The sequence below is a fragment of the Megascapheus bottae genome, chromosome 2 (assembly GCF_031878675.1).
Source record: "Megascapheus bottae isolate mThoBot1 chromosome 2, mThoBot2.hap1, whole genome shotgun sequence".
Taxonomy (NCBI): Eukaryota; Metazoa; Chordata; class Mammalia; order Rodentia; family Geomyidae; genus Megascapheus; species Megascapheus bottae.
This window is the reverse complement of record NC_143510.1, coordinates 4,076,241-4,091,530: the sequence shown is the minus strand read 5'-3', so window position 1 is coordinate 4,091,530 and position 15,290 is coordinate 4,076,241. Positions and strand designations below refer to the sequence as shown.

General features: G+C 38.9%; 1 protein-coding gene across 1 annotated transcript in view; it reads right to left on the bottom strand.

Moving 5' to 3' along the window:
• Slc2a13 (solute carrier family 2 member 13) overlaps positions 1 to 15,290 on the bottom strand; it is a 318,943-nt gene that overhangs the window by 39,130 nt on the left and 264,523 nt on the right. Inside the window, exon 7 of the mRNA XM_090319807.1 lies at positions 12,200 to 12,325. Coding sequence (XP_090175933.1) covers positions 12,200 to 12,325 — 126 coding nt within the window. The remainder of the gene's footprint in view (positions 1 to 12,199; positions 12,326 to 15,290) is intronic.

Genomic DNA, 15,290 nt, shown 5'->3' with positions numbered 1-15,290 from the left:
ATCCAGATGCCCTACTGCAGATGAATGGATACAGAAAATGTGGTATATATACACAATGGAATTCTACATTGCCAACAGACAAGATAAAATAATGGCATTCACAGGGAAGTGGATGAATCTAGAGCGAATCATGTTGAATGAGACAAGTCAAGACCTAAGGATCAAAAGGCGCATGGTATCCTTAATATGTGGCTATTAAATCCAAAGAGTACAAGAGCGAGGACTCAATAACTGCATACCCAAAGCTATGGACATGGTAATGGAAATATGAACACAACTATATAGACATAAAAACGTATGACTCTATAGACATAATGTTTTATTTCATAAATTAATATGTTTCTATGACATACAAACCCTTAGCCTAATTGTGATTAAGTTCTAAATACTAAGTCCCAGTGATTGTAAATAGAGATTCCCTCCTTGAACACTTGTATGTTAAACTTGTCATTTAAGATATGATGTAAAATCAGAATGAAGTCAATCTGTGAATAGAAAATAAATCAATGCCTTGTTTGAAATAAAACAAAATGGTTTATGTCATGGTAAAAAAAAAGATATGATGTAAAAATCAACGTTAATAAATTCTTAAAAAAACTAAATTAAAAAAAAGATGAACTTGTTCAGAGCTATTCAGAATTTGGCTTTTATTAACAGTATCAGGCAAAAATTTCATGTGGTTAATGATGTTGGCAAATGCAGCATGCTAAAAATACCATTAGGCAGTCCTTTGAAATCAGCTAGAAAAATATAAATTAATATATAATAAGCCAACTAACTCAGCATTTTAATTATTAGTGTAACACACCTACGTAACCGGTACTGCAGTGCACCCTGACCACAATGCAACCATCAGCAGAAATTACAGGTTGCACATTTCCATAATACCCAGCCCTCTCAATGATCACTTCGTTTTAGGGAGCTAGGGATGAGTTTTGCTTTTCTACAGTTTCCACATGAACCCTTGGAGAATCTGTATTATTTTGATTCTGATTTCAGAGAGAGTACCAGGACAGTGAACATTTGACTTAAAATTTAAAAGAGCAGTTTCAAAGATGTAATTTCTAATATTAATCACACAAAACTTCTACATTACAAAAGCATTTGAAATTAGTTTACAAGTAATTTTGAAGAGAGTCATTTTTAGAAATTGTTAAAAAAAAAACCCTACTCTGCTACATCTTGGGTTCTACATTTAAACATTTTCAATTTGGGGCAATTTCTAGAATGATTGATTTCTTAGCTAATTCCTCCATGTCACACTGGCAAAGTCTTTAAGCTACAATTCACATCTCTCCAGAGACTGAATACCATTCATGAATATTCTTTTTGATCTTCTCTGCACTGTTTACCTGTTTTGATGATCTTAGAGTTAAATTAACATAAGATATGGCGTCCAGCTCAAGACTTTCAAACATAATCAGCCAGTATGAGATAGATTGTGTTGCTGGTGGTTTTTTTTTTTTTTTTTGCCAGTCCTGGGCTTGGGCTCAGGGCTTGAGCACTGTCCTTGGGCTTTCTCAAGGCTAGAGCTCTACCACTTGAGCCTCAGCACCACTTCCGGCTTTTTGCTATGTATGTGGGGTACCGAGGAATTGAACCCGGGTCTTCATGCATGCTAGGCAAGCACTCTACCACTAGGCCAAACTCCTGGCCCCGTGTTGCTGGTGTTTTAATAGCATTGCTTTAATTCATCCAAGAAACAATTATTTACAGCTTCTTCATTTAAAATAAAAACTAGTGTGTATGTATTTTTTAGATATTAAAATGGAAATACCTATTCCATTAAGGAAAAAAAACCTAAGAGGAGACTAGGTATCATAATTCTATTCTGTAATCTCAGCTCCGTGAGAGGCAGACATTGGGAAGATAATGATTCAAGGCCAGCTGAGTTAAAGTGAGACCTCTATCTCAACCAATAAGTTAGCTGTGGTGGTATGCACATAAGATCCTACCTATAAGGCTTGGTGCTGGTGGCTCATACCTGTAATTGTAGTTCCTCAAGAGGCTGAGACCTGAGGATCATGGTTTGAAGCCAGCCTGGGCAGCAAAGTCCATAAGACTCTTATGGCCAATTAACAACTGAAAAGCTGGAAGCTAAACTATGGCTCAAGTGACAGAGTGCTAGCCTTGGGCAAAATAGCTCAGATATAGTGCCAGGCCCTGAGTTCAAACTCCAAGACCAGTTAAAAAAAAAAAAAGAAAACAAAAGAAGAAAAAAGATTCCCAGCCAGGGCTGGGAGCATGGCCTAGTGGTAGAGTGCTTACTTAGCACTGGGTTCAATTCCTTGGTACCTCATACACAGAAAAAGCCAAAAGTGGTGCTGTAGCTCAAGTGATAAGAGTGATAGCCTTGAGAAAGCCCAAGGACAGTGTTTAGGCCCAAAGACTGGCAAAAAAAAAAAAAAAGAAAAATTCCCAGCCATGGGGCAAGCACAGGAGGATTAGGATAGACTGGAGCCAACCCAAACACCAACCACACAACAAAATCACATGACCCTACTTGAAGTTCCAACTGACACAAAAAGGGCTAGGAGGCATGGTTAAGTGGTAGAAGGCCCATTTAGCAAGCATGAAGATTTAAATTCAATGCTCAGTACCACACAAAAAAAGAGAAAACAGAACAAGGTGTGTATGTATGTGAGAGAGATCAAACAACATATTGTCATAAAAGAAACTCTAAAATATTTACTTAGTAGGAACATGACTAGAGAAAATACTCCAGGTCTTTTTCACTTCAGTTATTTTCAGAGAGGGTCTTTTGTTCTTCCCAAGGATGCCCTTGACCACGATCCTCCAACTTCTCCTCTGAGAAGCTAGGATCAGAATCACAAGCAAGTACATTGGGTTTATTGGCTGAGATAGGGTCTAACTTTTTGCTAGAATGGACCTTGAACAGCCTTCTTTCTGATATATGCCTCCCAAGTGGTTGTGATTACAAGTGTCCATCACCAGGCCTGAATTTTATACAGTGTAATTAAAATAAGCAGATGACAGTTAATATAAATTTAGGAATTGTTTTGTAGGAAAAATGAGCTCTTGACTTAAAATATTGCATGTATAAGAAAGACACTGCTATTTTTGCATATTTGTTAGATATCCAATTCTGAACATTTTATCAGCCAAAGACAAAAACATAAAATAGACTGTGGAACTGAGATTTATAAGTAGGATTTTGAAAACATCAAGTATTCAAATTATTTTCATTTGAGTCTGTCACCAAGTCTGTCTCTTAAGTTCTAGTGTTACTTTTCTCCTGTTTTACACACAGATCAGTAAAATAAGGGTACTACAGATGAAATAAAGGGTTTGAGGGGCAATCTAGTTAGAAACTGGTAGGAGGCCTGTAGGAAGCACCCTTCTTCTGCTATGCCAGTGGTAAACACCCATTGATTTCAGATATTCTGAAAGAAAGGTCTTAAAAGTGGCCCCTGTGGCTCCAAGAATGGCTCTAACCTTGAGAAAGGTCCTGAATTCCACATAAGCAAATGAGTCAGAAATAGAAAAAGGAGCTAGGAGAAGGCACAAAACACCATGACGTGTATAGCATGTCATTATGTTCTGTTTTATTGTTAACACCAGGTCCCAAACATATTTTTCAGTTAAGTCTGGCCTCAGCATAACACAGGATCAGGCAGAAGAAAGAACCTGACCGATTCTTTGTTGAAAACGCTAGATGACTGTTGAGTTTGACTTTTTTTTTTCCTTATTACTATTCTTTTCAACAAAATTCACCTATCCTGGGGTCCCTGTCAATATACCTGAAGACAAGGCTGTGAGGGTGCTAGTTCCTTTCTCTTCCCCGAGTGCTTAGAGGGGAACACTACTCTCTCACCCATCTTCACACTACATTTGCCAATTTTCTTGAGATGAGTGGCTGGACCTGATATATTGAGACCTTTGTAACCAGGCCTAGGACACTGGTAACACACTCATAAGAAAAATGTACAAATCAATGGAAAAAGGGTTGGGAGGGATAGAGGAGAACGATGAAAGGAGTGACATTGATCAAATGCATAGACTGGTTTGTTGAATGGAATTCCTTTTCATAACTACTTAAAAATCAAAGAAAAACAAGAAATAACTAACACGTTTCTACAGATCAATTTTTATTTTAGAAGATAAAAGTGATAGTAATAAATCAAGAACTACTTGCCAATATACTCATTTGCTACCTAAGTGTCAGCTAGGATGCCTTATATAAGCATCAAAACTTTTAAGAAGTGGAGGTATGGCTCAAAAAGTAGAGTGAAAAAGCCAAGTGAGAGACAGAGGCCTGGTGTTCAAGCCTAGCATGGGTACATGTGTGCATACGTTACAACACACACACACACACACACACACACACACACACACACACACACTTTACTAATACCTTAGCAGGAAAGGGTATGCTCTGAACAATGTGATCTTTGTTTAATGCTCCTAAATATATTAAATATCTAAATAAATACCTTTATTTTGCAACCACTTCTGCAAATCTTTTCCAAGTATGTCTTCCAGTTGAACTCCTTCATATTAAAAAACTACAAACAAGCTCTCCTGTTCATCTTGGTTCTAAGCAAAGCTTGCATCTGCACCTGCTGAGTGATTAGAATGTGCGTGGAGGGGTCACATAATGACAGGCAAGTACATTTTGACAGGACCGATGTAGATAAACTTCAGATGCTGAACTGTAAGATGTAAACTTCACTCTTCCATGCCTCTGTCCTTTACCCCTCTCCATCTTCTGAGCAGAATTCTAATTGCTTGTTTCTTACACTAGGTAATTTAAAAGCAACAAAGGTCTACTTGATCAAGAACATTCCAAAAGCTCTGGGTTAAAGCCAACAAGGTGACTCACTACTGTTGATCACAGCTCCCCTTGCTCTCAACAGAAAACCAAACAGTATACTGACACAGGTTTGCATCTCTAATAATTCAGAACTTTTATTTTTAATTTTTCTTTATTTTTCCCAGTCCTAGGGCTTCTTTTGCTCAAGGCTAGCAATCTGCCACCTCAGCCACTGCTCCACTTCCAGCTTTTTCTGTTTATATGGTATAGAGAAATTTAACCCAGGGCTTCATACTTGGACTTTTCTGCCTCAGCAGCCTTGAACTACAGTTGTCTGGATTTCAATCTTTAAAGTAACTATGATAACAGGCAAGTCACTGGCACCCAATTTTCAAAATATACTTTTTTTCCCTACCAGGTACTGAGCTTGAACTCAGGGCCTGAGCACTGTCCTTGGGCTTTCTCAAGGCTAGTACTCTATCACTTGAGCCACAACACCACTTCTGGCTTTTTCTGTGCATGTGGTGCTTTGTGCACACTAGGCAAGCACTCTACCACTAGGCCACATTCCCAGCCCTTAAATACATTTTTTTTTTGGTGGATGATAGGGCTTGAACTCTGGGCCTTGGTGCTGTCCCTGAACTGAGCTCTTCAGCTCAAGGCTACTGCCCTACCCCTTGAGCTACAGCCCCACTTCCTGTTTTCTAGTGGCTAATTGGAGATAAGAATCTCACAGTCTTTTTAGTGCCCTGGCTGGCTTTGAAGGCTTTGAACTTTGATCCTCAGATCTCAGCCTCCTGAGTAGCTAGGATTACAGCTGTGAGCCACCACGCCCAGCTTAAATACACTTTTAATACTAAAAATGCACTGTAAATTTTCAATGTTACAAAACTACTTCAGAAAATATTTCCAAGTGTAAATGTCATACCAGTGCATACAGAGTTTACATTCCATTATAAAATCCAGTCTAACCAATAATTCAACACAAGATTATTAATATTTATGGATTTTTGCGTGGAGAGCTTTATATTAAATTTTTCCCTTTTACAATGCTCACCTAATAGAGAAACTACTCTGTAATTTTATAAACCTCAAACTGAAGTTGAGAATATTGGAAGGACTAGGTGGCAACAGCTCACGCATGCAGTCTAGTGAAAGGACTTCAGAGGGCATGTGGATGTCTAATGCCATTATTAAGGTAGTACATATAATCTTATTTCAATATTTTCATAAAATATATAACATTTAAGATGTAGGAATTACCTTTCCACATCTCTTTATATTAATGCATTTCCTAAAGTATTTCCAAATTCCTGGCCTTAGATTGTACTCTGTCTGTCTGTCTGTCTAGGTATGTATGTATGTATGTATGTATGTATGTATGTATGTATGTATGTATGTATGTATGTATGTAGCTATCTATCTATCTATCTAGCTAGCTAGCTAGCTAGCTAGCTAGCTAGCTATCTGCTGGTCCTGGGGATTAAATCAGGATTTTGGTGCTGTTCCTAAACTTTTTCACTCAAAGTTTGCACTCTATCACTTGAACCACAGCTTCACTTCTGGCTTTTTTGCTGGTTAATTGAAGGTTAAGAGTCTCATGGGACTGTCTTCCCTAGGCTGACTTCAAACCACCATTCTCAGATCTCAGCCTCCTTAGTAGTTAGGATTATAAGCATGATGCATGAGCCACCAGTGCCTGGCCTATACTTGTTCTTTATAAAATGCTACCTTTTTCATTTCAGAATTCTACCTTCTTAATCCTCAAATCATTTCTGTTAGTTCCTACATAAAAACCTTAACAGCTCCCTATAATCTGCAGGAGTGTTTCCAAATTATTAACATCTAGTATCCCCTTCACAAATTTTCATATTTTTGTGTCCTGTAACTACTGTTTAGTTCACTTTCGTTTCTTTAATAGACAAGTTTGTTTTGGGCGCTTATGGACAGCAGAATCCAGTTTCCCTTGCCATAGAGAATAGATTATATGGAAGTAACAAAAGCACTGAAATTCCAGTGGGATTGTGAAAATCCAGGCTTAAGATCTTGCTCATGGTACAGGTGTGATGAGGTCAGTTAAGAGTCTGCTCCACATCTTGTATTTTGAGACAAGGCCAACTTTTATCTCAGAGAGAAAAAAAAAAAGAATGTGGAAAGTCCCAACTTAAAACTCTGAGCCTCAAAGCTAGGGTTCAGAAATGACACACAACGATTTTATTCTCATCTCCTAGAGCAGAGCAAGTCATCTGGAAAAGACTGAGGGAGACTGGCAAATCCAGTGCCTCTGCATGGATGGCAGACATTCTGAACAATAATCCAATCAACCACACCTCCCAGGATGGGAGACAATTATATTAAAAATGGGATGAAAATAAGACTGCTATTCATTTCTAGTTAATGTTTCCTGCCCAATTGTTAAAACCATGCCAGTATCAAATGCCTTTTTCTTTTGTCAGTCATGGATCTTGATTTCAGGACCTGGGTACTGTCCCTTTGCTTTTCCGCTCAAGGCTGGTGTTCCTACACTTTTGAGTTATAGCTCTACTTTCAGTTTTTACGTGGTTAATTGGAGATGAGAATCTCACAGCCTTTCCTGCCCAGGCTAGCTTTCAACTGTGATCTTCAGATCTCAGCCTCTTGAGTACTAGGATTACAGGTGTCAGTCAACAGAGCTCGGCATGATTTTCTTCTTATATTCAGAATATATAAGAAAACTATGGCTTTTCTTTACCTGACTTATATAACTGTAACCCCTCTGTGTATCACCTTTAGAATAACAATGAAAAATTTAAAAAAGAACAACTATATCTCTATAGGTGATCTAATACCATATCTGTGTCCAGGCATCTTATGACATCATTTAGCTAAATACCATGTGACTCACACCAATGAAAACATATTCACAAAAATCCAATTAACTTTCTAACTAGGCCTGTAAGACAGTGTGATCCAGCCACCTACTTCCTCTTGTTCCTGTTGCTCCTTACCATGGACTTTCCTGCCCAGGCTGCTTTAAACCACAATTCTCTGATCAGCCCCCTAATTATCTAGGGTTACAAGGTGTACGCTACCACTGCCGGGCATTTTTGCCTGGGTTTCTGAGAGCTCTCTCTGTCCTGAGATGGTCTTGTCTCCAGGGAATTTCTAGACCCAGAGGTGTCGTAGTGACATGGAGAACTGACCCCACACAACACTTGAGCATTAGAGGGCAAGAGTCAAAATAGTAAGTATTGTCCTCTGTGAGGAAAAAATGACCTAAATTTTAGCAGAGATGGAAAAGAAGGAGGTCAGTCATAGGGAGAGAGGCCTAAGATGCAAAAGGGCACTGTGAGTATGCACATGGCGACAAGGGTTAGAACTGCTTAGAATCGATGCAGCTGGAGGAAAAATACAGAGAACACAGACTCTGCTCTCACAGCACAGCCGTGAAAAACTGTCTCTGCTGACAGAACGCTCAGAACAATGAATTGCCAAACAGGGAATTTATCCAGCTATTTTAGGGTTTCTAATTACAGAGCTAACAGGCTGCATTAGAGGAAACAAATACTAAACCAGCACATTAAGAAAGTGTCCTTCACTTGCAGTATTTTTAGTCAGGAAGTTTGAAGCTCCAGGTTAGGGTATTAATGTTTGTGAGAGCTGGGAGGTATGCAAGTGGGTGACCAGACACAGAGAGATTAAAAACTTCTAGTGAATTGGTCTATTAGGAAATGTTTATTCTAGTCTATAAAGTATGGACAAATCTAAGAAAAAAGAAAAACTCACCCTGGGGCATTATGTGATGGCAGCTGTTTTCAGAGATGTTCTTACCTCGTCTTTATAACTAGCACTTTTGTGTTATATAACCAACCATTATTTTATTGCCCCTTTTCTATCAGAGGAATCCAGATTGTCCTGGGGTCAATTAGGAAGAAATGCTCAATCTGTTTGATCTCACTATAAAATATGCATCTTTCTAATCACTTAACTGTTGGCGTTCTTAAAAAGATGGACTTTCTGGTCTTTTGTATAAGGAAGCCACTCCAGACCCCACTGTCTTCATCCATAAAATGGGGACGCTCTACAGGGGCTCTGAGTTTACTCTAGAAAAGTTATACTTATTCTAGAAAGTAGTCCAGAGCATGATTCCTAGTGTTCTCTGGCTATTTAATCTTTAATCCATGTACCAGGTATTTATTCTAAATAGTTGGTCTCTGTTTTTTTTTTCCTTTTCCTTCTTGGTTAATATTTTCAGAGGCTTCTACTTTGTTTTTGGTCTTCTCTAAAAGAAACAGGTTTGTATTCTGATTCTGCCATTTTTGCATTATTCCCATCCCCTTACCTTTAGATGTTAGTTTTCATCCTCTATCTGCTCTGCAGGCATATAAGATTCTGATTCTAAGTTCTTGTGGATCCATCTAGCTGGTTATTTTAATTTTTTTGCCACTCCTGGGGCTTGAACTGAGGGCCTAGGCACTGTCCTTGGACACTTTGTGCTCAAGGCTAGAGCTCTGCTACTTGTGCCACTTCTAGCTTTGTGTATATGGTAGAGATTAATCAAATCCAGGGCTTTGTGCATGCTAGGTGAGCACTCTACCACTAAATTATGCTCCTGGCCCTTTTGGCTCATGTTTTAAACACATTATATGTACCTTAAGTTGGCATTCCACAGGTGGGGTTGGGGCAGATGGCAGAGAACGATGCAAGGGGCAACAAGAATCTTTATTAAGAGGCTTGTACTCATACATTGAAACAGTTTTGTACAAGTAAAGGTATTTTTTTAAAAGATGGCATACTAAATTCTAGATTACTTATTTAGAATTCTAGGTTAAGTTTTGTGTTACATTTACTGAATCCTAATATATATGTCATACATACACATTCACATACATATTTCACATATAACATTCTCAACTCTCCCAATTGTTTTGTGAATGCAGATTGCCTAGATATTCATTTGTAGACTTTGTGCATTGGTTTAGCTTATACTTTTGGACTATCTACCCATACTTATGGAGAACTGCCTTATGCTAGACATGGTGGCAAGTGCTGTAATGCTCAGGAGCTGAGGCAGTAGAAGGAGCTCAGGTTTAAGTCCAGTCTGAGCAACAGGGAATTCATGTCTCATAAAAACGAAATGAGAACAAAAACAAAGCTTTCCATGGGAATCCATGCATTCTGGGTTCTGACAATTTTATGTTTATTACTGAGGTGACATAGATGTCTCCAGGTTAGGACCCACTGTCCATTCATTCATTTACTCACTCATTCCTTTCCTTTATCCATTCTTTTGTGAAACAGTTCTGCTATGTTGATCAGGCTGGTCCTGGGTTCATGAGATTCTCCTGTATCCACCTTTTGAGTAGGCATGAGTAATTGCACCCGGCTCTGCTTATTTATTGTGATATTGTTTTTCACCTGTGATTCCACCATATAAAGGAAGTATGCAATGGGAACCCAAAGTTCCTCATAGTGAAAGCTATTTTTTTTTCCTTATGGGAGATAGGATTTCCATTTGTGATCACTTGAGAATAGGAAAAAAATGGGTAGTGTTCTTAGTCTAGCTTGATCATGTAAAACTTGACTTGTCTCTATTCCAGAGCCTGGGTATCACTTCATAGCAGGAGAGGCAAGGCCTGGCACATTATCTCTCCCAGAACTGACATCCTAGGCTCTTATGCAAAATGCCCCTGCCCTCTTCTGATCATCCCAGGTGAGTCACCTCTCTATGTTTTTCACTGTTGCACTTGAAGATTTCCCTCAAGTTCCACTGTGCTTTAAACCTGCATTTGGTGTGTGTGTGTGTGTGTGTGTGTGTGTGTGTGTGTGTATTACAGCAAGAAAGCAGTTTTCCTGTTACCTACCTTTAGTAGCTCTATCTCCTAAATGTTTATAACTGCAAACTAATACATCCAGAATATCAAGCAATTATTCACTAATAAAGTCTGGCTGATAAAAGTTACATGCTGGCATCTCTAAAATTAGTTCTTTTATGTGTGCAGCTTATGTAATAATATCTCCTTGTGATCACCATATTTTCTGTGTAGTCTGGATCTCTACTCAAGTACCATAAAATTTGCTTCTACATATTTGGATTAATTTTCCTGATAGAGTGGTGATGACATATAGTGATTCATATCAATGCATCACACCCTGAAGCTGCTAGAAGACACAAGTCCTGACTGTGAGCACAGCCTTTTGACTACTGGGAGGTAAACAGTATCAAAGTTCATTAGCTTTTCTCATGAGAATTTAAAACACAAAAGAGGTTAAAGCCATTGTAAATGACATCTAGGCATTTTAAGTCTATGGATATAAATATCAGTTATAAATTTACTCTATACAAATGTTTCACTTATATGTTCACAGTAAACTAGCATGTCTAGACTGAGGACATGGCTGAAGTGCTAGAGTAGGTACCGAGCAAGTATGAGACGCTGAGTTCAAAGCCCACTATAACACAGCGCAGCAAAACAGAATAACTCAACATGTTCTGTCAGAGACCAGACCTTATGGTCTCTGAACAGGCTGCATACTCATGAGTATCTCTTATCTTTCTTACTTTCACTGACTTTCAGAACTCAAGGAAAACAAAACAAAAAGAAAACATCAAACAGGTCTATGAAAGAATTAATAGAAACTTTAACTTATTTTTTACTTTACAACTGTCTTTTGCTGAAGTCCAGAAAATTAAGAGTTCGGAAGCCACAGGGAAACAGTCCTGTGGAAGGCATTACATGGGCCATCTTTACAAACCTCTTCGTAAAGCGAAAGATCCCAACTCCCAGAACTGGCTGGGGAAGAAAAGTCAGTGGCAGAGTATTTGTTAGCCCTGTGTTTGATCCTCAACCCCCCACAATAAATTCCTCTTGCTTCTCAGGCATTGCTGGCTCCGGACTCTAGATCTCCAGGGGTCCAGGCCTGAAGATGCCAACACCTGGCACTTACTCGCCATACCTGAATATGCTGCAAGGTAACTCAGCACATTCTACTGCACTGCTGGGCACTGGCAGCTTATGTCGGAGGCTGAGATCCAGAGGATCACTGCTCAAAGCCTCCTGAGACAGAAAAGCCCAAGAGATTCCATCTCCAAAACCAAAAGCATGCCTCAAAGGGTAGAGCTGTTCAACAGTAGGTAGGAAGGGAGATGGGAGAAAGACATCAACATGGGGGTGGGGAGGGGGATGAGGGGAGAGTGTTATTTTGATTTAAATGTAATACACATATGTGCATAAATAGCATGATGATTTCCTTGGTACAGCTATATACACTAAACAAATGGGTGACAAGCATAGTAGGCTCTGAAGAAAGAGTGAGCATTACCAGTAAATGCAAAAGAAAAAACAAATCAAAACTGCAAACTGCACACTGAAAACATATACTTAAACATGTGCTTCCTTTTGGAATTTGTGTAGTATGCTCTTACTGTGAGCAATAGTGACATACCTGCCCCAGGCGGCCTGGTTGGTAGATGCTTTGTTAACTGGAATACAGGAAGAGTCGATGACAGCTGATTTGTTCATCTTGTAGCAGAAACCACAGTCTGGATCCAGCATACAGTCATTACAGTAACTGAAAAATGAAAAGCATCCCATCAGGTTGATGGAGTCAACTAATTTGCACCATGTCCTAGATTCCAGGTGTTTTCCTAGACTTCCCACTCTAGGTTCCAGTACACCTTGGGACTAGTTCTGACCTGAGCAAGTGCTGTGTGTGTGTGTGTGTGTGTGTGTGTGTGTGTGTGTGTGTGTGTAGCCAGGTGACAGCTATCTGATTGCTTCCCTCCCTGCCTCTCCTGGATGCAGCAGTGTTGAAAGCTATTTTGAGATGGGGATGCTTGGATCTCATAAGACTCTCAGTTGACCTACAGCAAAAAAAAATAATTTTCTTTCCCAAACCACATATGGAAATTTAGTACCAAATCACGATTTTGTCCACTTTGACACACTGGTTCCTAACTGCAGTGAAAGCACTTATTTCTTGTAATTTTTACTTTCATGTGCTATCTATTTTAAAACCTAGAAATGGCCTCTCCCCATAGATAGCGCCCCCTCTCTCTCTCTCTTTCTCTCTCTCTCTCTCTCTCTCTCTCTCTCTCTCTCTCTCTCTCTGTCTAAGGGCAAATTCAAGCAATGAAAAAAAAATGTCTCAAGAAACATTTAAAGAGCATATACTCAAATATAGTTATTGCTAACATATTGATAGCCATTTTCACTTTTAACAAATGTATATTGAACACCAAGTGTTTTTCTTAATTAAAAAAAAATACAAGCCCATTGCTATTGTCTCACACCTGTAAGCCTAACTACTGAGGGTGCTGAGCTCTAAGAATTGTGGTTCAAAGCCAGCCTACCCATGAGAATCTTATCTCCAATTAGTTACCAAAAGAAGTCACAAGTGGAGTTGTGGCTCCAGTAGTAGAGGGCTAGCCTGGAGCGAAACAAACAAAAAATGCAGGGAAAGCACCCAGGCCCTCAAGTTCAAGTCCCAGGATAGGCACAAAAAAACAAACAGTAATTAAATTCAATGTTCAACAAGTAAAATTTCAACTGTGTAACTTGTGGGATAGGGATGGGAAGGAGAAAATGGAGGAGAGTGATGAAATTGATAACCCTGATCAAAATGCACTGTACTCATAACCTGACTTAAGGAACTGTAACCTCTTTGTTCAACTCCTTAATAATAAAGTTTTTAAAAAACTTAGAATAAGGCAAAACTGGGTATAAGTTAATCTAATTTAGTGCTCACTTTACAGAGAGGTTTCCCTGTCTGACTCTACAACATGCTTGTACATTTCAGTTTTTTGTTATCAAAGTACAATATCTGAGACAATTCTGTAGCACTTCATACATTGTTGGCACATACAAAGCACTGGAGAGAGTGGGGTAAGATGGAGCCTTTTTCTTGGTAGGTAAAACCAGTAACAGGAAGCACATGTACTAGTAAGTAATGCAAATGTAATAGATATGAACTGTGGAAAGCAGACAGGCCTATTTGCTTTGATGGAGAGAACTGGGAATTTCAGAGGTGAAATTTGATCTAAACCATGAGATAAATTTACCATAAAGGAAGAGAGGGAAGGACACTATAAAGAACTACTTATTTTGTTATCAAAGATCAATGAGCACAGACTTCCTAATGATCTACTCTACACAAGGAATTATATTACAAGGCATGAGAGAAATAGAAGAAAAAGGTCACTGGCAAAAGAGATCTGAAAACAAGCAAGTCATCCTGAAAGACATGAACTGAATCCTCAGAGTCAAAATACCCCTTTAATTCACTTAATGAAATGTGAAAACACCTCAGTTCTTTAGAAAGTAGATCATTTTAGCCTCTTATTGTTAACAGTTCCTTGATAAACACCCCTAATTCTGAATGTGATTTCAGTCCTAGGCAGGAAGTATTAAGAAAGGTCTTTAAAAACCCATTACAATGTCAATATACTTTAGGGAGAAGATCGAGTGATATAAAATTGTACACCTTAAACATGAGAAGGGGTATCAATGTGTGAGAAGTAATGTGCCTACTATCTGGCGAATGCAACTGTAACCCCTCCATACATTACAATAAAAAATTGCCCACCTTAGTGATAAGCACAATAAAAAAAACCTGAATGCACTAGAAGTGAGGAACCAAAGCATGTTGGCTTGTGGAACCCTATTAGGCTCATTTGGAAAGGAAGAATGTTTGCTTTAGTGTTATCCATTCCGTGCAAGGAAGGTTGGATGGATATATAAATCCTAATTATTACAATGGCCTAAATGATAGTTTAAGATCAAATTGGGGCGGGGAGTATGGCCCAGTGGTAGAGTGCTTTGTGCATGCACGAAGACCTGGGTTTGATTCCTTGGTACCACATATTTAGAAAAGCCAGAAGTGGTGCTGTGGTTCCAGTGGTAGAGTGCTAGCCTTGAGGAAAGCCCAAGGACAGTACTCAGACTCTGAGTTCAAGCCCCAGAACTGGCAAATAATAATAATAAAATCAAATTGGTCCTAAACTTTATTTCTATGAAAATATACAGTTCCTATCAAAGTCCAAAAAGTGTAATAATAAGGCTAATATTTACTGAGACCTTACTGCACACACATGGTAGACACAAGTCCGTATGGATGGCAGGCAGCATCCTCTGTCACTCATACAAGTCTAACCTCTAATTCTCCTGTGTTGGCTTGCTTATTAAATTACTGCCCAGGTGCCCACTTTGGGCTGACTGGAAACCAAATGATTTCCCTGCCCCTTGTGGAGTTGACATTAAATGTCTAGTGGTTACTGATAAAATGACCCCTCTGCTGGCTCACTGTCCTTTGTGGTTTTCTCCCTTCTTTAGCATTTTCCTTGTAGGGTTATTCATCACAGCTCATCATTTCAGTAGCAGAAATCTTTCTTCATTTGTATTATTCTATCCCTAACTCACTACAGAATAGTAACATTCACATTTTTTTCTGTGCCTTCACATATAGAAGCTGAAGGAGTTCCCTTAAGAATTCATAATTACTGTTAAGTGTGGTGATATATACCTGTAATCCTAGCTCC